Source organism: Dipodomys merriami, unplaced genomic scaffold (genome assembly GCF_024711535.1).
Source record: "Dipodomys merriami isolate MVZ:Mamm:240054 unplaced genomic scaffold, mDipMer1.0.p SCAF_508, whole genome shotgun sequence".
In the NCBI taxonomy this organism is placed as follows: Eukaryota; Metazoa; Chordata; class Mammalia; order Rodentia; family Heteromyidae; genus Dipodomys; species Dipodomys merriami.
In genome coordinates, this window is record NW_027206078.1 from 54,007 (window position 1) to 79,988 (window position 25,982).

The 25,982-nt window shown below is 42.6% G+C and overlaps 2 protein-coding genes across 8 annotated transcripts in view; one reads left to right on the plus strand and one right to left on the minus strand.

The window, feature by feature from the left end:
* Positions 1-25,982, minus strand: part of LOC138810725 (NACHT, LRR and PYD domains-containing protein 3-like) — an 89,578-nt gene that overhangs the window by 21,729 nt on the left and 41,867 nt on the right. For 6 of the 7 annotated variants that reach the window (XM_069997902.1, XM_069997900.1, XM_069997901.1 and 3 more), the window contains one exon: positions 25,069-25,164. In XM_069997902.1, the coding sequence (XP_069854003.1) occupies positions 25,069-25,164 (96 nt within the window). Of the gene's footprint in view, positions 1-24,565; positions 25,165-25,982 lie in introns of those variants that run through there. The other variant, XM_069997906.1, reaches the window with a different exon arrangement.
* On the plus strand, positions 16,531-17,505 carry LOC138810745 (olfactory receptor 2B11). Its single transcript, XM_069997947.1, has one exon. The coding sequence runs from the start codon at positions 16,546-16,548 to the stop codon at positions 17,500-17,502; it is 957 nt and encodes a 318-aa protein (XP_069854048.1). The 5' UTR covers positions 16,531-16,545; the 3' UTR covers positions 17,503-17,505.

Consider the following 25,982-nt stretch of genomic DNA (forward strand, 5'->3'; position numbering starts at 1 on the left):
AAAAGCTAAACTGTAGAACACCAGCTTATTAAAAAAAAAAAAAAAGACACCAAGCAAAAGTGCAAGGCTCAGAGTAACATTCCCAGTATTTCAATATCACCACACACACACACACTATAATCACATTTCATTTTCCTGCAAACAACATAATTTCATTATTATGAATTAATAATGTCCCATAGAATGTGTATACTACATTATTTATCTGCTTTCATATTTAGCATGAGATTCTGTAGCTGGGTTAGGTGATAAGTGCTTCTATAAAAGTGGATGTGCAGGTGCTCTATCTCTATGCACTTATGGGTCATCTTATACATGTTTATTTACTATATCAGGTAGTTCCATTTCCTCATCTCATTTTTTTATTATAAAGCCTATACACAGAGGGATTATATTATGTAAGTCAGGTAATAAGTGCATTTCTTTTTGAACAGTGTCACCACTTCTCTGGCTCTCTCCCAGTTTTTCCTTCCTATCCCCAATTTTTTGTCTATATTTGACCAATTTTTATAAAAGTGTGTTTTTATTAAAATGTCTCTAAAAGTTGAAATCCATATAAAAACAGATTACTCCAATGTGTTGACAAAATACCTTATTACTAAATGAGTTTAGAAATACAGGTATTATATGTTGCAGAGCACCTGGAAGTTAGGGACCTGGACGTGTCACTAATCGGTAAACAATATTTTCAAGTACTTAGCATTTTGTAACTATTAATACATAATCATTTGCTAATTAAAACTGTTAAAATTGTTATTTAAATATGAGCAGATAAGGGCACTTCATACTATTGTTTGAAACAGTAAAACTGATTTTTAAAAAGTTAATAGAAGTGTATTTTTGCATTAAAATACATGAGAGCAATGACTTAAAACTAGATTTTCAGAACACATCATTTGATCATTTTGCTGTGTACTAGGTTTCTTAAAAAGAACATTCATGCTACTGAACAACGCCTGAGTCTTAAAATCTTACGTAGGTTCAGGTAGTGCCAAATGCTTAGGAACTGGGAAAAATATGTACATATCTCTAGTGGGCATTTTTGATGTAAAGAAGATGATCTTAGGAACTTTAGGTCCAGTAACTTTATGAGTAGTTGCAAACAATTACTTTGAAATTACTGAGAAATTGAACCCAGGGCTTCATGCATGCTAGGCAAAAGCACTCTACCACTAAACCATATTCTCAGCCCTCATTCTACCTTTTAGTGTGCACTGTTCTTGATTATGAATGAATATACTTAAATCTAATATCTTGTTCTTAAATGTTTTCTGTGATGATGTCAAGTATTGTTGCAGTCCCTCTCTGAGAGCCTCTTGGAGAGCCCCACATTATGGCGACATTCCAATTACATTCATTTCATGCTTCAGAGAACTTGAGAGATGAACTATTTACTATGTTTCTGAATAGTCAGTTGCCTGTCATATCTTTTCCACATGGCGATTTGAAAATAATCATTCAAACCCAGCCCAGGGGCTGGGAGGTAGCTCAGTGGCAAAGTGCTTGCCTAGCAAGTGCAACGTCCTGGGTTCGATCCCCAGTACCAAAAAAAGAAAAGACAAAAAAAATACAGTTAAAAGAAAAAAAACCCAGCCTAGGCTCAAAGGTCTATGAGAATTATGTTCCATACCAACAAAAGCCTATGAGAATTATCTCCCATTAACCAGCAAAAGCCTATGAGAATTATCTCCTATTAACCAGCAAAAGCCTATGAGAATTATCATCTCCCATTAACCAGAAAGCCTATGAGAATTATCATCTCCCATTAACCAGCAAAAGCCTATGAGAATTATCATCTCCCATTAACCAGCAAAAGCCTATGAGAATTATCATCTCCCATTAACCAGCAAAACTCTATGCGACTTATCATCTCCCATTAACCAGCCAAAGCCTATGAGAATTATCATCTCCCATTAACCAGCAAAACCTATGAGAATTATCTCCCATTAACCAGCAAAGGCCTATGAGAATTATCATCTCCCATTAACCAGCCAAAGCCTATGAGAATTATCATCTCCCATTAACCAGCAAAAGCCTATGAGAATTATCATCTCCTATTAACCAGCAAAAGCCTATGAGAATTATCTCCCATTAACCAGCAAAACTCTATGAGAATTATCATCTCCCATTAACCAGCCAAAGCCTATGAGAATTATCTCCCATTAACCAGCAAAAGCCTATGAGAATTATCTCCCATTAACCAGCAAAAGTCTATGAGAATTATCTCCCATTAACCAGAAAGCCTATGAGAATTATCATCTCCCATTAACCAGCAAAAGCCTATGAGAATTATCTCCCATTAACCAGCAAACTTATGAGAATTATCATCTCCCATTAACCAGCAAAAGCCTATGTGACTTATCATCTCCCATTAACCAGCAAAAGTCTATGAGACTTATCATCTCCCATTAACCAGCCAAAGCCTATGAGAATTATCTCCCATTAACCAGCAAAAGCCCAGAAGTGGAGTGTAAGTCAAGTAGGTGAGCTCCAACCTCTACCAAAAAGGCTAAGAAAGAGGAAGAGGCCATGTGTTCAAGCAACAGAACTAGAAGAAGAAAAAACGTAGGAGTGCAGGCAGTCATACCAGAATGTATTTTAGAGAGGCATGCATCTGTTGGCCTACATTTTTTTTAGCAGTTGTGTGGCCTGAACTCTGGGCCTGGGTGCTGTCCCTCAGCTCTTCAGCTCAAGGCTAGCACTCTACCACTTGAGCCACAGCGCCACTTCCAGCCTTTTCTGTTTCTGTGATGGTGAGGGATTGAACCCAGGGCTTCATGCATGGGAGACAAGTACTCTACTGCTAAGCCACCTCGACATTCTTTTTTTTAAAGAAAACTTGATAGAGCTTTTTTGAGTAAACAAGCAGGCAAAGAGACAGACAAAGAGAATACAGACAAGCAGAAGGGCAGGGCACACTCGGGCAGAGTGTGGGTGCTCTCAGAGGGAGACGGAGAGAGAGACACCCTGGCCTACATTCTTAATATTCTTACCTACATTCTTAACTAATCATATACTTGCTTGACTGGACTGCTATGACCTGCCCTTGTGCTGTGTCACCTCAGAGGGTCAATAATTAGAGGGCATCGAATTATTTGTTATTCTACAAAAACAGATGTGGTAAGTGGCACTGTAGCACATTTTCTTCCAGGTCCAGTGGGCTCTTCCATAGGACTATTTGTGGTCCTCTTCAGGTCGCTTGTGAAGAGTCTTTTTAAACATTTTACTTGTTTTCCTTTTCTTTGCCTCTTCATTTCCCTATCTCAGGCAGACTGCAAATATATTTGCAGTGCATTTCAAGAATCCTAATATTGGGCTGGGAAGGTGGCTCAGTGGTAGAGTGCTTGCCTTGCAAGCCAGAGGCCCTGGGTTCGATTCCTCAGCACCACATAAGCAAAAAGAAAAAAGCCGGAAATGGCACTGTGGCTCAAGTGGTAGAGCTCTAGCCTTGAGCTGAAGAGCTGAGGGACAGTGTCCAGGCCCAGAGTTCAGGCCCCATGACCGGATCCAAAAAAAAAAGAATCCTAATATTGTGAAATACCATTTTTCAGATTACATAATATTGCCTCTGTTCCCAGAACTTCAAAATCCAGCCACAGAGAACATCACAATCACCTTCTTAAGTGATACTTATTTTTGAACTGCCTGATGTGCAACTTACCAAGAAATTTCTAAACAAAGTTTCACTATACTTAATATCATTCTGCCCCATAAACAGTCTTTGATGGGTGCCCATGAAAATGATCTATGAAATACCATTTCAGATCTGTTGTATAATAATTTCAATTTTTTAGTGGGTACCAAAACTGGGGTTTGAACTCAGGGCCTTGCACTCTTGCTTGGCATTTTCACTCAAACCTGGTGCTCTACCACTTGAATCTTACCTCCACTTCAAGCTTTTAAATAATTAATTGGAGATGAGGCTCACAGATATTTCTATCTTGGCTGGCTTAGAACTGCAATTCTCATATTTCAGCCTCCTTACTAGCTTGCGCTACTCTTTACAAGCATGATGAGCCTCCAGCACCCAGCAACAATTTCATTGTTTCAGATTCATCCATACAACTGGCACAAACAAATTCCTCCAGGGAGAAAAGACTCAAAAATAACAAATTAGAAGAAGCAAAAGTCCCTCTAGAATTCTATCCACAAACCTAGTCCCTGAATTACCCACTTGTTGCTCAGGTCTTAGAGGATCCAAATAACAGAACTGAAGAGGCCTCTCAGTGCCTACAAATTCTCTCTCCTGCCTAGATCATTCTTAGAACTGCTGCTCTACCATTCAATCCAGGCCTTCTGAAAAGAGATATCTTGGACTTGGAATTGAACATTGCCATCGCTGACTCTTTAACTCTCCGCACTGCTTTCTTCTAAAACATCTAGGTAAAAGAGTGGGAGGCCAGGTAAGGCAGGAGCACATGTGAATTCCTGCCTCCTCTAGAATTTTTTTTACCTTTTTGCTTACTGAAAGAGTGAGCTTAATGTAAAATGTGAAAACAAAGCTTCCCCCAAAACAATAAAGGCATTGAGGAGATTGTTTTCTTAAATATCAGCCCAATATTTTTCAGGTCTAAATAATGATCAGGACTGCCATGCGCTGGTGAATCACACCTGTCAAGAGACTGGTTTCTGAAGGTCACAGTTCAAATCCAGCCTGGGCAGGAAAGCCTGTGAGAGTCTTATTTTCAGATAACCACCAAAAGGCTAGAAGTGGTGCTGTGGCTCAAGTGATAGATAGTGTGCTAGCCTTGAGCACAGAGCTCAGGAACAACTCTGAAACCCAGAGATTGCTGGGGACTGGAAGAAAAAAGAAAGATTAGGACATAGAATACATACATATGCCTAGATATCAGTGCCAAGAAAAAAAGTAAAATGGACCAACAAAAATCCAAAGGAAAAAAGGAAAAATAGAACTTATTAAGCTGTTTAGGCATAAGTTGAGATTACATATAGTATAAAAGCAAACAAGAAGATAATGTTTGTCATGTCATATTCATGACCATACAGACAAGTCATTTCAGAAAAAAATAAGTATAGCCGGGCGCCGGTGGCTCACGCCTATAATCCTAGCTACTCAGGAAGGATCACGGTTCAAAGCCAGCCCGGGCAAGGAAAGTCTGTGAGACTCTTATCTCCAATAAACCACTAGAAAACCAGAAGTGGTGCTGTGGCTCAAGCAGTAGAGCGCGCACCTTGAGCTGAAGAACTGAGGGACAGCGCCCAGGCCCAGAGTTCAAGCCCCACGACAGACAAAAAAAAAAAAAAAAAAAAAAAACAAAAAATGAAGAAAGGCCCAAAATGGCACGACAGGAACTTATGATCAGATGAGGATTCTAGGAAGCTGGCAGAACAAGAAGCTCTAGGACATCACTTCCCACATAGCCCACAGTTGCACTGTCAGCATCGTGTTTGGTAGAATTCTTGGAACTCTGGAACCTGATTAAAGGCTCTGACTTCAACAAGGAAGCCTAGACCAGAGGTTGTGGTAAATCTCATCAAGCTCAGCTTCTAGCATGGTAGCAGGAGCCCATCTAACCTTCCCGTAAAGCAGGCCATGTGTCTCCAGAAAAGCATGAGCTCATTTTGCAGGAGCCAGGATTGTTCTTAGACTGTTTTCCAGTTATCAGACATTTGCTGATTGTCTTCCTGCTTCTGATCACAGTGGGACAAACACATGATCTCCTCACCTTTTCTAAGTCTAAGAGCACCTGTCCTTCCTCTAGACATGCATACTAAACTACTGTTCATTTTTCTTATTTATTTATATTGTATAGTTAGTACCTAAAAATGTTTGTACTTTATGAGAAACTATGTGATGTTTTGATACATATATTTGAGATATACAAATAGTACACAATGTTAATCAGCTTTTAAAAGGTGGGAAATACAAGCTGGACGTGTAAACCACTCAGAAAATCCAGGCACTCAAAAGTCAGAGGCCAGAATGGGAAGGTGGCTCAGTGGTAGAGTGCTTGCCTTGCGTTCATGAGGCCCTGGGTTTGATTCCTCAGCACCACATCAGCAGATAAAGCCAGAAGTGGCGCTGTGGCTCAAGTGGTAGAGTGCTAGCCTTGAGTTGAAGAGCTGAGAGACAGTGCCCAGGCCCAGAGTTCAGGCCCATGACAGACAAAAAAATAAAATTAAAAAAAAAAAAGCCAGAGGCAGGGGATCTCAAGTTCCAGGACAGCAAGGTCCATCCTCAAAAGATAAAAATTAAGAGTAGATGAACCAAGCACCGGTGGCTCATGCCTATAATCCTAGCTACTCAGGAGGCTGAGATCTGAGGATCACAGTTCAAAGCCAGCCTGGGCAGGAAAGCCCATGAGACTCTTATCTCCAATTAACCACCAAAAAACTGGAAGTGGCACTGTAGCTCAAGTGGTAGAGCACTCAAGCTGAAGAGCTGAGGGACAGCACCCAGACCCAGAGTTCAAACCCCACAACCAACACACCAACACACACACACACACACACACACACACACACACACACACACACACACACACAAAGAATAGATGGTAAATTGAAACCCCTTTCTACAACTACTTAAAGATTAAATATAAATAATGTAAATATAAATATATTGGAAATTCTGACCAATTCCATGGCATGGATGAAATTTGATGGTATTAATTAGGTGAAATATATTAAAATCACAAATAAAAATCTATTTTTATTTATTTTTTTTTTGGGTCCGGTCGTGGGGCTTGAACTCTGGGCCTGGGCGCTGTCCCTCAGCTTTTCAGCTCAAGGCTAGCACTCTACCACTTGAGCCACAGCGCCACATCCGGCTTTTTTCTTTTTGCTTATGTGGTGCTGAGGAATCGAACCCAGGGCCTCATGCATGCAAGACAAGCGCTCTACCACTGAGCCACCTTCCCAGCCCCACAAATAAAAATCTATTACTATGAAATATATACAGTAATGACAAGAAAACAATGGAGAAGGGAACCTGAGATTTTATAGTTTGTAGGCCTACTTTGAATCCTAAAGATGAAAGCATTCTAGACAGATGATAGTGATGATCACATTCCACTTATCAGTGTGCTTAAAAAAAAAAGTATCTACAAGAAGTGCACATTGGAGAACCATGCCTGAAATCCCACCTATTCAGAAGGCGGATATCAGTAGTTTCCTAGATCCAGGCCAGTCCCAGGCAAAAACTGGCAAAACCCCATCAAACCTGCTGCCATCCAAAAACCCAAAAATCCTTTATCTCACTATACTGAAAAGACACATTAGGTTGCAATTCATTTAAGAACCCCTCCTGAAAGAGGTATAAAAAGTAAAACTGACTTCCATATGACATAGGAGAAATATGTTCATGGAATGGATGGGAAGCCATAAAAAAATGGGAGGGTGATTCAAAAACAAAAAAAGATAGAGGGAGAGAGAGGAACAGAGTCCCTAGATAAACAGATCCCTACCTGAATTGACAAGGCCTCCAAAGGTTTTCTACCAAGAAGTTTGCTCCACACTGAAGTGGACACATGAGAGAAAACTAGAGAAGAGACTGGTGTCAAAGTTCACGGAAGGTGAGTAACTTCCTGCCAAGCTCCACTAGAGTAAGGGAAAGGGCTGCTGAATATTTCCATAACACACCCACACCCAAGATGCCTGTGCCCAATGCCTCAGTGAGCCACAGTGGTGAGCACTGTTGGCCACTGTTACAAACCTCTTCTCACCCAGGTACCTGCCCTCGGGTCCCAGTGGACCATGAATGGGTGTGATCAGAGGGAATACCATCAGTGGCATAGGGGCATATCTCTTTTTCTGCCAGTTCTGGGGCTTGAACTCAGAGCCTGGGCGCTGTCCCTGAGCTTCTTTTGCTCAAGGCTAGCACTCTACCACTAGAGCCACAGTGCTACTTCCAGCTTGGTCTGTTTATGCGGTACTGAGGGATCGAACCCAGGGCTTCAAGCATGCTAGGCAAGTACTCTACCACTCAGCTACCTTCTCAGTCCAATAGGGGCATATCTCTGAGGGGCAGCAGCTCATTGGACAGGACCCTCGCAGACTGGAACTAATTGAGAACAAAATGGCAGGGGCAGCAGCTTTAGTACATACCATACTTGACCTTACCCTGGGATGCTGCCAGGACACACAGTAAAACATAGCCTAAGACCAGCAAGGGCAAAAAGCTCAAGGCTCTGTCTCAAAGATAACCCAAAGGACTAGTGCCTGCTCAGGGATTATGAAGTTCTGAGTTCAAACACCAATATGATAAAAATAAAAATAAAAAAGTAGTCGGGCGCTGGTGGCTCACACCTATAATCCTAGCTACTCAGGAGACTGAGATCTGAGGATCGCAGTTCAAAGCCAGCCCAGGGAGGAAAGTCCATGAGACTCATCTGCAATTAACCACCAGAAAACTGGAAGTGCTGCTGTGGCTCAAGTGGTAGAGCACTCGCCTTGAACTGAAGAGCTCAAGGACAACACTCAAGCCCAGAGTTCAAGCCCCACAACCAACAAAAAAATAAAAATAATAAAATAATAAAAAGTACACTATTTGGGAGGAGGTGGGGGAGGGAAGGGATAGCAGGAAAAAAGGAGGGGATAACAATGATGGACAAGAAATGTACTCATTACCTTACCCCTCTGTACAGCATCTTTACAACACAATAAAGTTTTTCAAAAGAATAATAAAGTACCACATAAATAATGATAAAAAGTACACTATTATATGTATGATTTTAAAGTTGAGAGTAGAATGCTCTGGAGGAATGGTGGTGAGCCTAGAGATAAACCTAGCAGCTCTTTCAGCACCTGGATAGCGCCTCTCAGTCTCTAACCCTTCATCTCTGCTATTAGTTCATGAACACTGCAGCAACAGGACATTACAAAAAATGAAACTTCCAGGTGAGCCTGATTCTGGGGGCTCACACCTGTAATCTGAGCTGCTCAGGAGGCTGAGATCTGAGGGTTGCAGTTCAAAGCCAGCCCAAGCAAGAAACGTCTGCAAGACTCCATCTCCAAACACATGGCTAGAGGCATGGCTCAAGTGGTGAAGCACCAGCTAGCCAGGCAAATGCAAAGCTCTGAGTTCAAATCACAGGTGAAAAAAATCTTTCCTTAAGAAAATGGAGCTTCACACACCTATAATCCTAGCTACTCAGGAGGCTGAGACCTAAGGATCACAGTTCAAAGGCAGCCCAGGCAGGAATGTCTGTGAGACTCTTATCTCCAATAAACCACCAGAAAACTGGAAATGGCACTGTGGCTCAAGTGGTAGAGCACTCGCCATGAGCTGAAGAGCTGAGGGATAGCGCCCAGGCCCAGTTTAAAAACAAAACTGCAGGAAAATGAGATGGAGCCCCATCCCCTGCATCATCATGACTTCCCTCGCCTCTACAGCCAGCGGCAGGAAGTGATCAAGTCAAACCTAGAGAGGAAAGAAGAATCTGAAATGCTTCTACTCGTGATGATTTTATCACTGGCTTTATTCACAGGAATGATCACCCAGGAATAAGGATTTGCACTTCTTTATGCCTGGTCTCTGCCCATAACATTTTTACCCTTTCTATGTAACCAATGGAACGGGCAGCTGACCGTGGTATTCTCTGTACCTGCCAACATTCTGAGTGCTTTACAAACACCAGCCCATTGCTCCCCAGTGCCAAATTTGGAGGGCAGGCACTGGTGGCTCACATCTGATATTCTAGCTCAGGAGGCTGACATGGATCACAGGTCAGAGCCAGCAAGGGCAGAGAGGTTTGTAAGATTCTTATCTACAATTAACTAGAAAAAAGCTGGAATTAGATCTGTAGTTCAAGTGAGAGTGCCAGCTTTGTGTGTATATGTGTGTGTGCACACGCGTGCTCACGTGAACTCAGGCCCTTGGAGCTGACCCTGAGCTTCACTTCTGGAATTTTTGGGTGGCATAGTTAATTGGACATGAGTCACAGGAAAAGCCTGGCCTGACTTAGAACTGTGATTCCTCACGACTCAGCCTCCTGAGTAGCTAGGGTTACAGGCATGAGCTTAAAGGGTCAGTTTGTGGGGGGTGGGGAGAGAAAAAGATAAAAGAAAAATAAAGCTAAGCAAGAGTGAAAGGCTCTGAGTTCAAATCCCAGCACTGGTGCACACAAATATATAGTAATTCTTCTTATATTTTCCAGATGATGAAAGTGAGGCTCAGAAAAGCTAGGTGGTTGGCCCAGAGGCTTACAAATTTTGCAGTGATCTACTTGGGTGCTGGAAGTCAGTTCAGGCCTCAAGCACTGCCTAACCCACACACAGAAACGCCACTCTGAGGTAACTGTGCAGCTCCCAGCCTTAAAAAATTAAAAATAAAAAGTCTGATGCACTTTAGTGTCTCCATTTCCTCTGGTCTTCTGGTCTTCTAGGATCTACTCATTAATTATAAGTCCTTCAAGCTCACACAGTGCCTCAATTATCAGGCAACCCCTTAGACAATAATTAAATAAAACATCAGGGATAACATCTCAGCCAGTGGAGAACAAGCTTTTACTTTCAGTGTCTGGGGAAAAAGAGCAGAACTCTCCTAGAAACAGTGCAGCTGATAAGGTCAACTTTAACATGAGGACAATTTGAAATGAGCAGGAAGCAGATCACTGAATGGCTTGTTGTGTTTCTCAGAAGTCAATCCACGCTATAAGTGTGTTCACCTGCTCCACCATCTCCAAGTGTCTACAGCACAAGCTAGAGAAAATCTGCAGACCCGGGGCCCCAGGAAACCCCAGAAAGCCCTGTATCTTCCCAGCATGACTGCAGCAAGGAAATTCAACTCAACTTCTAGAAAGAGTTCTCTACACCTGCCAAGGTCAGGTAAGGGCAAAGTCCTAGTGATCAGAGCACCAACAAGTGTAATGAGTGCGTCTTCCTAGCAGACACACCTTAGGCAGCTTCATCTCTCAGCTGAGTTCTCTGTAGAAGCCAGGGGCCCATCAGAGTACATCCTCTATGGATATCCTTGTCTCTGGACAAAATTCATATGGAGTAGTGGGACTTGCATGAAGTCTTTGACTATTTATTTTGCACAAATAATACTATATGTAGAAGCCAAAGTTGTAGTGAAAAGCTTTTTCAGCCAGCCCAAGCAGAAATGTCTGTGAGACTCTAAACTCCAAATGACTTTTTTAATGCAGGAAGTAAAGCTGTGGTTCAAGTGGTAGAGCACTAGCCTTGAGCACAAAAACTGAGGTTCAATGCTTAGATCCTGAGTTCAAGCCCCAGGACAGATTTTTTTAAAAAGCTTTTGTTTTATTTTAGCAGACAAGTATTGAAGACAAGAGTTGAGATTTCACTGTTAGAATCTCTCATTCTGTCAGCTAATGTTTTGATTTATTTTATTCAGAACCTCTGTCTAATAAAGAGCATGCTATTGAATTAGGGCTGCAAGTACATCCTGTACTTCCCACTGCTGCTAGGATGAGGACGCACCTCTGGCATCAGTTAAGGAAAACGCTGGCTTCCCCAGGCCTCCTCCCTAGGATTGAGTCTCTTGTGGTGTGCGCTAGGTATGGCTTTGGCAGGTGCCCAGGGCCTTCTGGTTTCTTAGATGACAAGAATCTTAAGTAGAATTTCAGAGAAAAGATAAAGATATGTAGAAAATTTCCAATAAAGCAATAAAACCCTTTCAGCTGAATCCTCTCATGGGCTGCTTTCCAAAATTCAATGTAGTACTGTAAATTAGATTCTGTTTCTCATGTTGTAGAGTAGGTGGCATGCTTATTAAGTGAAGTAAGTCCCAGACAGACAAAGGTTGCATGGTCTCCCTTGTATGTGGCAGTTAGAACCAACCTATAAACCTGTAGGCAAGCATGTTGAATTCCAGAAAGCTCTAAGAGGTTGAGATAGGCATCCCTACACAGAACAGAAGGAAGATGCAGGCAGTACGTGCCTGCCTTGCACTGACGGAACCAGTAGCCTAGGAGTATGAGCGGATGAAAAATACATCATTATTAGAAACAATCTGACTACTTTGAGTCAGAGTGACTTGAGAGAGCTGTGCGTAGTGGAGAACATGGTCAAACTTGGAATCCAGTGCATGACGATTCACGTCATGAGAGGGTTTGGCACGCCCTGCTGAGATGGCAGCTGGCAATAACGTCTGGAAGGACATCATTAAAGAGCCAGAGTGGTAGGCATGGAGATTACCATGTTTGCCCTGGGAAGGAGCCTGCCTCCTGGAAAATGCCTCCACCTGGGTAGTGGGGAAAGCAGGGGGAGGCCAAGTAACCCAGCAGGGACATAGCCTTGAACAAGGCACCAAGAGAAATAACTGCACACAGGGTGTCAGCTGCAAGGCCTGGTGGTCATGGGTGGACAGAGACGTTGTGTGTGTGTGTGTGTGTGTGTGTGTGTGTGTGTGTGTGTGTGTGTGTGTGTGCGTGTGTGTCATCTCAAGGCCTCATGAGCTTTCTTGGCTGTTTTGCTCAAGCTAGCATTCCACCACTACTACCACTTGAGTGTTTTGCTGGTTAATGAAAGTAAGAGTCTCACAGATTTTTCTGCCCAGTCTGTCTTTGAATGATGCTCTTCAGGTCTTAGTCTCCTGAGTGACTAAGATTACAGGTATGAGCCACCAGTTAACGTTCACTGCAAGCAATCCTTCCTTACCTGATCCAGCATTCAGCTCACTGTTCATGGTCATGCAAATTTGTACAGCCATTATAGACAGAATAGAAGTTAATTACAAAACTAAAAATAGACCTAGCCTAGGATCCAAACTAGCCTAGGGTCCAGCTATCATATTCCTGGATATATATCTTAAAAAATTAAACAAGTAAACAAGATATATATATGCCAATATTTATTGCTACACTATACCTAAAATGTGAAATAAGCCAAGATATCCACCCATGGATGAATGGATAAAGTAAATAGACACATAATAAAGTATTTGCCAGGCATAAAGAAAAATGAAGTCTTTTAATCTGAGGCAAAATGGGTAGAACTAGAGAACTTTGGAAAGTGAAATATTACATACAAACACACACACAAACATACATACACACAAGAAATAACTGCCTGTTCTCTTCATATGAGGAAACTAAAAAAGGTCCACCAGAAAGTACAGTGAGATTAAAGATTGGGAAGGATGTGGTGGGGGGGAGGTGGAAAAGCAGTGATAGATTTTATCAATACATGTGTGAGAATTGCACTGAACTCCATCAATATGAGTATGAATATTAATAAAAACAAAGCAAAGACCCTCTAAGTTAGGCCCTCGAGGCAAGGAGCTGAAATTGGCACCTGAGAGACTGCAGAGTCAGCAACAACCAGTCAGCCCAGAGACCCACCTCATTCTGTCCACCTAGGACACCCATGGGGACCACAATCTCACCATCATGAAGGCGGATAAGCCCAGACCTGGGCCCTAATCCAAGTAATAAAACGTAGGCTTTAAGCCGGTGGCTCACGCCTGTAATCCTAGCTGCCCATGAGGTTGAGATCTGAGGATTGTGGTTCAAAGCCAGCCCGCCCGAGCAGGAAAGTCCATAAGACTCTTTTCTCCAATTAACCACAAAAAGCCAGAAATGGAGCTGTGGCTCAAGTGACAGAACACCAGGCTTGAAAAATAAAAGTTAAGGGACAGCACATGGCCCTGAGTTCAAGCCCCAGGGCCACCACAAAAATAAATTAAGGAATTTCTAAAAGTGCTACGCCTCACTTTGTAGCTTGCATGTGTTGAAAAAAATCCTGAATACCTACGGACAAAATTCAATTTGTAAAGCTAATCTCCTTAAGTACTCTTGATATAACAGTGAGGGAAATATTCACAAGAATATTGGGAACATTACAGCAAACAGTATGTACTTCACACTACCGAAGGAAAAGGGGGCACTTTCATTTAATCATTAAACTGAGTTCTTTAAGATAGCAACTCATGAAAATCTGCTTTTTGTAACCTCTAAGTGAAATAGATCTCTGTAAGCCTTATAATCTGTGGATAAAGCACCAAGTCAACAATTTGGGGGGTGGGAGGGAAGCTCCATAAATTACTTGCATGTAGGATTTATTTTCAGGTTTATCAAAGAGCACAGTACTCCCATTAGAACGGGCAGGGCTTGAGGTAGAAGGCTGGAAGCTAAAGGGGCTCTGTAGCAAAGCCACAAACCAGCAGAAGGCAATGCTATGGTGTCTTGATAGTGACAGTATCCACACGTTACATTCACTTGTTTTCTATCACTAAGAGATCAGCTGCTTGGCAAAAAGTCTACCTGAAATCTAAATGTCACTTCAGCGTGAGACAACTGTTAGCACTAGACTAATTTCTAAGGCCATCTTATTTTTTTATTAAACCTCTAGAGTTAGTTTCCACACTGTGCAAGAGTTTTCTTCCTTTGTTCAAAATTCTATGCTTTATAAATAGCTATGTCTTTTAGGCCTAGCTTTCACATATGAGTGAAAACATACAACATTTTGTTTTTTAGACTTGGCTTGTCTCACTCAATATGATGTTCTCCAAATGCATCCATTTTGCTGCAAATGAAACAATTTCATTTTTCTTTATGGTTGTGTAATAATTCATAATATACACATATGCACATTATATATATATATATATATATATATATATATATATATATGTATGTACACACATACAATCTTGCTTATCCATTCATCTGTTTTGGGTGCCTCAGCTGATTACATTGCTTATTATGAACACAGGTGTCTTTCTAGTATACAGATTTACATTCCCTTGGATATATGTTTAATAGTGGTATGACAGGTTCATAAGAAAGATCTACTTTTAGTCTTTTGAAAAACCTCTAATGATTTCCAAACTGGATACACAAAAGTGTATGAAGTTTCCTGTTTCTCTGCATCTTCATGAGCATTTGATGTCGTTTTCCTCATGGCATCCATTCTAATGAGATGGTATATATATATATATATATATATATATATATATATATATGGAATATATACATAATTATTTATATGGATAAACACAAAGCATAAATGAAACTGAGAGGAGAAGGGGAAGGGAAAGAAAAATAGAAAGAGGTGAGTAACCATGTAACAAATTTCAAATATATATGAAAGGAGCACATAAAGAAACTCAGTGATAGCAGTGATTAAAAAGGGGTAAGCAAGGAAAGAAAAATAAATTCCACTAGTGTATGGGTAATGTAGGAAAACATTGAGCTAACGAGGAAGATAAAGGAAGTTGAATACTGTCAAAATAGATTTTGTACAACTGTGAAAATGGAACATTAAAACCTGCTGGAATTGTTTAGGGAAGAGGGATGGGGACAAAGAGAATGATACCGTGAGATTGGATTATAGTGGAAATGTGTGTAGAAATGTAACAATGAAATTCCCCATATATAAGTAATATAAGATAATAAAAATAATAATACAAAGAAGAAAACAAAGAAGGTACAAGGGAAGGAAGGAAGGAAGGAACGAACGAACGAAGGAACGAAGGAAGAAGGGAAGAAACACACAAACAAAATTATAAACCAGGCACTGGTGGCTCATGCCTGTAATCTTACCTATGCATGAGGTTGAGATTTGAACCCAGCCTAGGCAGGAAAGTCTGTGAGACTCTTTCCTCCAATTACCTACCAAAAAGCCATAAGCAGAGGTATGGCTCAAATGGTAGAATGCCAGCTCTCAGTGAAAAAGTTGAGGGACAGCACCCCAGGACCTGCACCAAAAAAAGAAATTTATGCTCCAGGACCTTATCAAAGAAGGTCATCAGGGCCGGGCGCTGGTGGCTCACGCCTGTAATCCTAGCTACTCAGGAGGCTGAGATCTGAGGATCACGGTTCAAAGCCAGCCCGGGCAAGAAAGACCGTGAGACTCCTATCTCCAATAAACCACCAGAAAACCGGAAGTGGCGCTGTGGCTCAAGTGGTAGAGCGCTCACCTTGAGCTGAAGAGCTGAGGGACAACGCCCAGGCCCAGAGTTCAAGCCCCACGACCGACAAAAAAAAAAAAAAAGAAGGTCATCAGGGGTGGGGTCAGGATTAAGCCAAGGTTGAAATACTATTTAAAATTGTTACTTGGGGCTGGGAAGGTGGCTCAGTGGTAGAGTGCTTGCCTTGCATGCATGAGGCCCTGGGTTCGATTACTCAGCACCACATAAGAAAAAAGAAAAAAGCTGGAATTAGTCCTGTGGCTCAAGTGGTAGAGCACTAGCCTTGAGCTGAAGAGCTGAGGGACAGCGCCCAGGCCCAGAGTTCAGGCCCCACGACCAGATCCAATAAAATAAAATAAAATAAAATTGTTACTCATGTAGTATGGATCACATGAAGACTTTAACCATCTTCAAGATTCTGACACTGAAGTCAGATTTGTTTTCCTCATTTTAACAGATGCAGAAAGTGAAGTTCTGAGAGACTACATGGTTTAGTTAAGATCAGAGAGAAAGGAAAACCTAAGAACTGCATGCTGCTGTTCTGATTTGCTTCTGACTGCTCCACATCCCAGTGTCTTCACAGAGGTCGGGAAGGTGAGACAGGGTTGGAAAGAAGACAGGGAAGACACTGGCGCCAGAAAAAGGCTTCACTATTTATCTCACGAGTTATTTGCTTGAGCCTCCTAACCGCTACCAGAAGATGCCTCGGCATGAGAAGTGACAACCACAGCACCGCGGGGGGTCCCCTGACAGACTTCATCCTTCTGGGTGTTTCTGACCGACCATGGCTGGAGCTGCCTCTCTTTGTGGTCCTCCTGGTGTCCTACGTTCTGGCAATGTTGGGAAACATTTCCATCATGCTGGTGTCCCGCCTGGATCCCCAACTCCACAGCCCCATGTACATCTTCCTCAGCCACCTGTCCTTCCTGGACCTCTGCTATACCACCACCACGGTACCCCAGATGCTGTTCAACATGGGCAGCTCCGAGAAGACCATCAGCTACGGAGGCTGCACAGTGCAGTATGCGATTTTCCACTGGCTGGGGTGCACTGAATGCATTGTCTTGGCCGCCATGGCCCTGGATCGCTACGTGGCCATCTGCGAGCCCCTCCGGTATGCCATCATCATGCACCGCTCTCTCTGCCAGCAGCTGGTGGCTGTGGCCTGGCTCAGTGGCTTTGGCAACTCTCTTGTTCAAGTGGTTCTGACTGTACAATTGCCCTTCTGTGGGCGGCAGGTGCTAAACAACTTCTTTTGTGAGGTGCCAGCCATGATCAAGTTGTCCTGTGCTGACACGACCGTGAATGATACGACACTAGCGGTGCTGGTGGGCTTCTTTGTGCTTGTCCCCCTAGCTCTCATCCTTCTCTCCTATGGCGTCATTGCCCGAGCTGTGCTCAGGATCCAGTCCTCCACGGGAAGGCACAAGGCCTTTGGGACTTGTTCTTCCCACCTGGTGGTGGTCTCTCTCTTCTACCTACCTGCCATCTACATGTACCTGCAGCCTCCCTCCAGATACTCCCAGGAGCAGGGCAAGTTTATCTCTCTCTTCTATTCCATAATCACCCCCACCCTGAATCCCTTCATCTACACTCTGAGGAATAAGGATGTGAAGGGAGCTCTCAGAAGGCTCCTGGCAAGGATCTGGAAGCTCTGCAGATGGTGAAGATCTGAGATGAGGCTATCACCACCTATTCAAGTGAGCATCTTATACTTATGGAATTAGTAGCTAAGCAGCAAGCATTTTGAGAAATCTGAGAACCTGGAAAATCCCCAAAACATCTCACCTCTCATGTGCTCATAGTGTCCAAGACCCAACATTGAAGTTAACCTGGTTCTAAACACGTAGTTTTTTGTTTGTTTTTCTTTGGTCAGTGGTGGGACCTGAACTCTGGGCCTGGGCGCTGTCCCTCAGCTCTTCAGCTCAAAGCTAGCGCTCTACCACTTGAGCCACAGCACCACTTCCAGTTTTCTGATGGTTTATTGGAGAAAAGAGTCTGACAGACTTTCCTGCCTGGGCTGGCTTTGAACCGCAATATTCAGATCTCAGCCTCCTGAGTAGCTAGGTTTACAGGTGTGAGCCACCAGCACCCAGCTTAAACATATAGTTCTAATAGGTCATATATTTTCATAGATTTAAGTCACTCAGTTTATTGAATTATTTCATTTCTAATTTTCTGGATTTTCTCATTTTTCCTCTTCTTATTTTTTCTTTTGTCCCCACCCATTTGTCTCTTTCTAAGCAGCTTTTCCCTTTTCAATTGTCCCTATGTATGTGTATTGAGAAATGGAAGCAGTCATGTAAATTTTCTCCATAGATTTACTCTCCCTGAATTTAACATGACATTTTCAAAATATTATAAGAATCAGTTGAAACCAGGCATTGGTGCTCATGCCTGTAATCCTAGCTACTCAGGAGGCTGAGAGCTGAAGATCGCAGTTCAAAGCCAGCCCAGGCAGGAAACTCCATGAGACTCTTTTTTTTGGGGGGGGGTGGGGGATCCAGTCGTGGGGCCTGAACTCTGGGCCTGGGCGCTGTCCCTCAGCTCTTCAGCTCAAGGCTAGCGCTTTACCACTTGAGCCACAGCGCCACTTCCGGCTTTTTTCTTTTTGCTTATTTGGTGCTGAGGAATCGAACCCAGGGCCTCATGCATGCAAGGCAAGCACTCTACCACTGAGCTACCTTCCCAGCCCCTCCATGAGACTCTTATCTCCAGTAAACCACCAGAAAACCGGAAGTGGCGCTGTGGCTCAAGTGGTAGAGCGCTTGCCTTGAGCTGAAGAGCTGAGGGACAGCGCCCAAGCCCAGGTTTCAAGTCCCATGATCAAAAAAAAAAAAAAAGAAGATAAAATTGATTCTTTTTCTTTTGTGAACATAGATGATCTTTTTTTCCTGTAATTCAAGTTTCCTCCCAGAAAAGGTTTTCTCACAACTGACTGGGTACTAACTAATATAAATATACCATATTATGTTCCATGGGTAAAAATAAAATTTATTATCTTATCTTATAAAATTTGTCTGTTCCAAGGAAGTGGCATTGTGGCAGGCCCAGAGTTCAAGACCCATGGCTGACAAAAAAAATAAAAACAAAAACAAAAAAAAAAACAGTTTATGGTAAAAATTATCTGTTCCAATTAAGAACGCAAATTATAAAGACAATCAATGCTGACAATAAAACTTTATGTATGTGTACAGGTACTGGGGCTTGAACTCAGAACCTGGGCACTGTCCCTTTGCTGTTTTGCTCAAGGTTAACCCTCTACCACTTGAATCACTGCTCCTGTTCTGGCTTTTTTGGTGATTAACTGGAGATAAGAGTCTGCAAACTGGGCTGGGAATGTGGCTTAATGGTAGAGTGTTTGCCTAGCATGCATGAAACCCTGGGTTCGATTCCTCAGTATCACATACACAGAAAAAGCCAAAAATGGTGCAGTGGCTCAAGTGGCAGAGTGCTAGCCTTGAGCAAAAAGAAGCTGGGCGCCAGTGGTTCATGCCTATAATCCTAGCTACTCAAGAGGCTGAGATCTGAGGATTGAGGTTCAAAGCCATTCCGGTCAGGAAAGTCTGTGAGACTCTTATTTCTAATTAACTACCAGAAAACCAGAAGTAGCGCTGTGGCTCCAGTGGCTGAAGAGCTGAGGGGACAATGTCCAGGTCCAAAATTCAAACCCCAGGACTGACAAAAAATAAATGTTAAAGCGAGTGAGCGATCAAGCGAACGAGCGAGAGAGAGATTGTTTGCAGAGTTTTCTGCCCAAGCTAGCTTCAAATCATCATCCTCAGATCTCAGTCTCCAGACTAACTCTGTTTACAGGCATGAACCATTGGTGCCTGGCTTAAACAATAAAACTTTAAATAAAAGTTTGAAAGGCTGTACATGTGACTGTGGAACAGCACTTGTTTAGCGTGTTCAAGGCCCACGGATTGAACCTCAGAACCAACCAAAACAGTTCAAGGTGATTATTACAGTTAACATTTGAAGAATTTTCCAAGATGCAGACAATATGCTCATATTTATTGGCAGCAACTATTCAAGACTCAGTCTGTGATGTGATCACTGTTCCCCTTTTCATGTGAGAACTGGATTATTAGAGACTGCAGTATTGCCCAGTCACTACCCAGTGTGGTAGCAGAGGAAACTGGGACTAACACAGACCGCCCCGGGAGCCCTCCCCCTTTAGTGGACTGGACTCAGACGCTAGCATCATATATTGTCATTTTGTTTTTCCATGTTGAAGATCCACTTACAATTAGTTTATTTGTTTTCACCCTGCTGCCTTATATAGGCCAAATATCAACCTAACCAAACCCATAAAACAACAAGTATGTGAGATTTTATAAGAGTTTCTCACAGTAAAGGCAGAAATGAGACATTATATATATATATGATATATATATTTATATATGTATATATCAAAGTTTCTGTAAGATCTTATTTAAGAATTGTGAAAAAACAATAAGAACAATAAGGTACCAAGAACACAGAGGATTTTCCCAGTGGACTGCCATACAGCAATCACTGCACAGTGGCTCAAAGCCACAGATCCAACACACAACTCAAATCACAGCAAAACAACATGAGGCCTAGAAAAAGGTGATCTGTACATAAATCAATATACAGATATGATGTAATTCTAGGGCACATTTGAAACTATTGAGAACTGTTTCTCAAAATAGATGTGCTAGTTTACAGAGATAGCCTCAATTCTCCTTATTTCTTCCAGTGACAGGTAGAATCTAATTTCCTTCCTGTTAAATAGTGAGTTGCTTGGTTACACTGTGTCTGAAATCCCTGAGTCACCAAGAAATCTGTCAACCCAAAGACTGACAGTGAAGGAGGCCACGTCTGGGAGCCCCCACCTGCAGCTCTCCATGAGCTAGCTCCTGGCCAGCCATTTTGGAGTCTCCTGATTAGTCAATACCAGTTCAATACCACCCAGTGACATCAGAAGACACGACAAGGAGCAGAATTGCTCAGCTGAGATCTAGCCGATTCCTAATTCTCGAAAGGGTGAGATGTAATCAACAGTTTAGTCTGTGTTATTTGGTGTTGGTGTGGTTTGCCATCTGGCAGAGATAGCTAGAAAAGAGGATCACTTAAATATTAAATACCAGAGCTATGTGATTCCACAGGGGAAACACCATGAATTTCCCAGAAGCTTCAACAGCACTCAAAGTTGTATGAGGATATATCTAAATAATTCAACTGGCAAGTAAATTAAAGCATGCTTAATAAACTGATAAACTGGTATGTAGTAGACAGAAAAAAGGTAGATTTTTATAATGAAACCCAAAACTTCAAACATTGCATATGGTTTGGGTGATTTGTGCTTTTATAATTATTTGAGAAAAACTGAGAAGAATCACTGACAACTATAAATGTTAGAATGTGTGTTCTTCAGGAACTCCTTCAAATGTACTATTTTTCTCCAAGAAAACCATGGAAACACAGTGGCCTCTATTGCGAATATAAGCAGGCTTCTTTGAACTTTCTTGATCATGAGTATTAAATGTTGCCAATTAAGAGCAAAACTATGATATTTAACATTCATTCATTTCACGTTCCAGTCAAAATAAAGTGGTGGAGCTGGGGGCCTTGTTTAGTGGTAGAATGTTTGTGCATGCACAGTCCCCTCCAAAGTATCCTCCTACTACATTAATACATGGACACACACACACACACACACACACACACACACACACACACACACACACACACACACACACACACACACACACACACACACACACACACACACACACACACACACACACACACACACACACCAGCCAAGCACTGTGCTGTACCTGTAATCCAAGCTAGTTGAGAGACTAATGCAGAAGGACAGCTTAAGCTGAAGAGTTGAAGATCAGCCTTTACAACACAATGAAACCCTGTCCAAAAAAAAAAAAAAAAAGCTGGGCACCTGTGGCTCAGGCCTGTAATCCTAGCTACTCAGGAGGCTGAGATCTGAGGATGACAATTCAAAGCCAGCCCAGGCAAGAAAGTCCATGAGACTCTTATCTCCAAAAAACCAGAAGTGGCGCTGTGGCTCAAGCAGTAGAGCACTAGCCTTAGCTGAAGAGCTGAGGGGCAGTGGCCAGGCCCGGTTCAAGACCCAGGACCGACACAAAGTTTATGGGAGATATTCATGTCCACTCTCAAGTGGAGTGGCAACTATTGGGGAAGAGAAAGGGGATGGGAATGGGGGGAGGGGTAAGAGAGGGAGATGGGAATAAATATGATCAATCTGCAGTATATGCATGCACAAAGCTGTTACAATGAAACCCATTAATTTCATGTTTTTCAAGGCATTAAGCTGTCACTCAGCTGTTTCAAGCACAGCTAACTTTGCCACTTGAACCACTGGCTTTTGTCAGTAAGAATCTCTCAGAGCCAGGTACAAATGGCTCACGCTTGTAATTCTACCTACTCAGAAAACTGAGATCTAAAAATCATGGATTGAAGATAGTCCAGGCAGAGAAATCCTCACCTCCTATGTCCAATTAACCAGCAAAAAGCCAGAAGTAGGGGTATGTCTCAAGTGGTAGCCTTAAGCGAAACAGCCAAGTGACAGAGAGAGAGAGAGAGAGAGAGAGAGAGAGAGAGAGAGAGAGAGAGAGAGAGAGAGAGAGAGAGAGAGCACAAGGCCCTGAGTTTAAGCCCCATAACCAGCACAAAAAGAAAAAAAAAGAAGGCCTCATCCAGGGTTGCTGCTAATGAGCCTAACAGTCACACACACACACACACACACACACACACACACACACACACACACACACACACACACACACACACACACACACACACACACACACACACACACACACACACACACACACACACACACACACACACACCCCTCAGATTAGACACTAAAATGTAAATTTCAAAGTTCCCCCTCAAGGGCTGGAAATCTGGCTTGGTAAAACACCTGCCTAGCACACATGAAACCCTGGGTTCAATTCCTCAGTACCACATCCACAGAAAAGACCAGAAGTGAGTGGCCCTGTAGCTCAAGAGGTAGAGTGCCAGCCTTGAGCAAAAGAAGCTCAGGAACAGTGCCCAACCCTGAGTTCAAGCCCCAGGACTGGCAAAAAAAAAAAAAGTTCCCCTCAAAAAAGTCTTGCTATTTAAAGAAAGTCAGCTTATCTGAAAAATATATTTAGTGATATGTTGGTTCACTCTGTGTATGTGTGTGAGAGACAGAGAGAGAGAGAGAGAAAGAGAGAGAGAGAGAGAGAGAGAGAGACCGTTAGAGACAGAGACAGAGAGAGAAAGAGACAAAGGCAGAGACAGAGAGAGACAAAGACCTTTAAAGACAGAGACAGTGACAGATAAAGAGACAAAGGCAGAGACAGAGAGCGAGAGAGAGCGGGAAAGACAGAGAGAGACAGAGACAGAGAGCGAGAGACAGACAGAGAGAAAGAGACAGAGAGAGACAGGGACAGAGACAGAGAGCGAGCACTCAGGGCCTAGCAATCACTAGGCAGGCACTTCATCATTTGAGTCATACACCTAAACTTTTTTTTTTTTTTTGCCAGTCTAGGGGCTTGAACTCAGGGCCTGAGCGATGTCCCTGAGCTGCTTTTGCTCAAGGCTAGCACCCTACCACTTGAGTCACAGCACCACTTCTGGCTTTTTCTGTGCATGTGGTACTGAGGAATTGAACCCAGGGCTTCATGCATGCTAGGCAAGCACTCTACCACTGAGCCACATTCCCAGCCCCATATATCCAGACCTTGGCTTTAGTTCTTTTTCAATTTGGATCTCGTATTTTTTCCCAGACCAGCCTGCAGCAGGAGTCTTCTATTTATGCCTTACATGTACACACCACTGTGTGTACTTTATTGGTTGAGATGAGACCTTGCCAACTTTTTGTGCAGACTTTCTTTAAACTATCATCCTTCCCATATCTGTCTCCTGTGTATCAAGAATTCCAAGTGCCAGTTACCACCCCTGGCCTTGATTTATATTCTTGCTTATGCTTCTTATTACATCAACACTTTATGGCTCTACTTTTTAAGCAAAGATTTAGATGGTTCACTGGACAGGGAAAGCTGTATCTCCACCCTAAGTGAAGCCATGTACTTGAAAGTTATCAATTTGTACAGAAGCAATTAATTGCTATTTATTTGTGATTTAATGCTATATGGAGTATGAAAGATAAACTATTCTTCATTTCTACTTTTTTTCTTCTACTTTATTTGGGATAAATCCAAAATAAGTTGTTACCAACTGAAGGCAAGACTCACTTTCTACAGAATATTCCTCTTGGTGGATATAGGATCTGCTATTTTAAAGCCTTCTCTTGAGTACTATGTCCCTCTGTGCTAGTAGAATTCTACCCATCAGCATTAGTGGAAAATAACTCATTTTTTCCCATTAAGCATAACAAAGAGGTTTCCAAAATGTATAGAGCAATCTATCTTTAGAAGTTTAAATCATGTAAAAGATTTGTAGGCAACCCAGGCGCCGGTGGCTCATGCCTGTAATCCCAGCTACTCGGGAGGCTGAGATCTGAGGATTGTGGTTCAAAGCCAGCCCGGGCAACAAAGTCCGTGAGACTCTTATCTCCAATAAACCACTAGAAAACCGGAAGTGGCGCTGTGGCTCAAGTGGTAGAGTGCTCGCCTTGAGCTGAAGAGCGCAGGGACAGTGCCCAGGCCCAGAGTTCAAGCCCCACGGCTGACCGGAAAAAAAAAAAAAAAAAGATTTGTAGGCATTTTTATTTAAGGAAATAATTTACCTTGATAAATACAAGAGATGTTTACGTATTCTCAAATTTGTAAGTAGCTAAAATAAGCATCCATTATTTTTTATTCAACAATATAATTGTTACAAAAAATTTTAAATAAATAAGTAGCTGCCACATGACCTAGCTCTGTATTATGGTCAGTTAGTAGATAGCCAGAGTGAGATGTGTGCAGTAAATAAAGAAGGGAGAAGAGACAGGGAGAGTAAAGAGTGGGAAAGGTGTTTTGCTGAGTAAGTTAGTTACATGAGGTCACCAAGAATGAGCACCTTCCAGCTGCAGCTCTGGGTGCATTCCCATCCCCGGTGTCTTTACCCAGGAGTCAAGGAGGCCTCTAAGTGCCCCATACAAGGCACCATCAGTAAGCCTTTGTGTTGTGACACTGGGCCAAGAGAACCAATGGAGAGGGGCTCGCCCCACCTCAGGCTTGTATGCAAGAAATACCAGCAACTGGCACGTCTCCATCCATGCCTACCAAGAAGGCTCAAAGACAAGGGTCAACTCTGGCTTTTCTTCCTGAAGTGCTTCTAAGGCACGCTTTGTCTCATAATTGAAATACATTTCACACAACCTGTAAAAACAAATAGAAAGCCTTAGGTTATCCTCTTCAGAAAACAGCTGTTGGCCTTAAAATCGGGCCTCTTCTCCTCCCTTATCTACATACTGTGTGCTCTGAAAAGCTACACTACATGTCCAAGGTCATGTTTGAACTGTTCTTTCTGAAATGGGGGTCTCACTATGCTGCTCATGATAGCCATGAACTCTTGGCATCTTGCCTCAGCACCCTGAATAGCTGTGATACAAGTGTGTCACCACATCTGGCTTGTTATATTATAAACCTTCATGATGGAAAACCTTTCAAACAGAAGTAAAAGTAGAGAAGATGGTATAAAGAATCCTCATGTGGCCGGGTGCCAGTGGCTCACGCCTGTAATCCTAGCTACTCAGGAGGCTGAGATCTGAGGATCTCAGTTCAAAGCCAGCCCAGGCAAAAAAGTCCATGAGACTCTTATCTCCAATTAACCACTAGAAAACCGGAAGTGGTGTTGTGACTTAAGCAGTAGAGTATTTGCCTTGAGCTGAAGAGCGCAGGGACAGGGCCCAGGCCCAGAGTTCAATCCCCACAAAGAAAGAAAGAAAGAAAGAGAGAAAGAAAGAAAGAAAGAAAGAAAGAAAGAAAGAAAGAAAGAAAGAAAGAAAGAAAGAAAGAAAGAAAGGAAGGAAGGAAGGAAGGAAGGAAGGAAGGAAGGAAGGAAGGAAGGGAGAGAGAGAAAGAGAGAGAGGGAGGGAGGGAGGGAGGGAGAGGGGGAGAGAGGGAGGGGGAGGGAGGGAGGGAGGGGGAGGGAGGGAGAGAGAGAGAGAGAAAGAAAGAAAGAAAGAAAGAAAGAA

Coding starts and splice junctions, on each gene's coding strand:
- LOC138810745 (XM_069997947.1), top strand. CDS start 16,546: ATGAGAAGTGACAACCACAGCACCGCGGGGGGTCCCCTGACAGACTTC.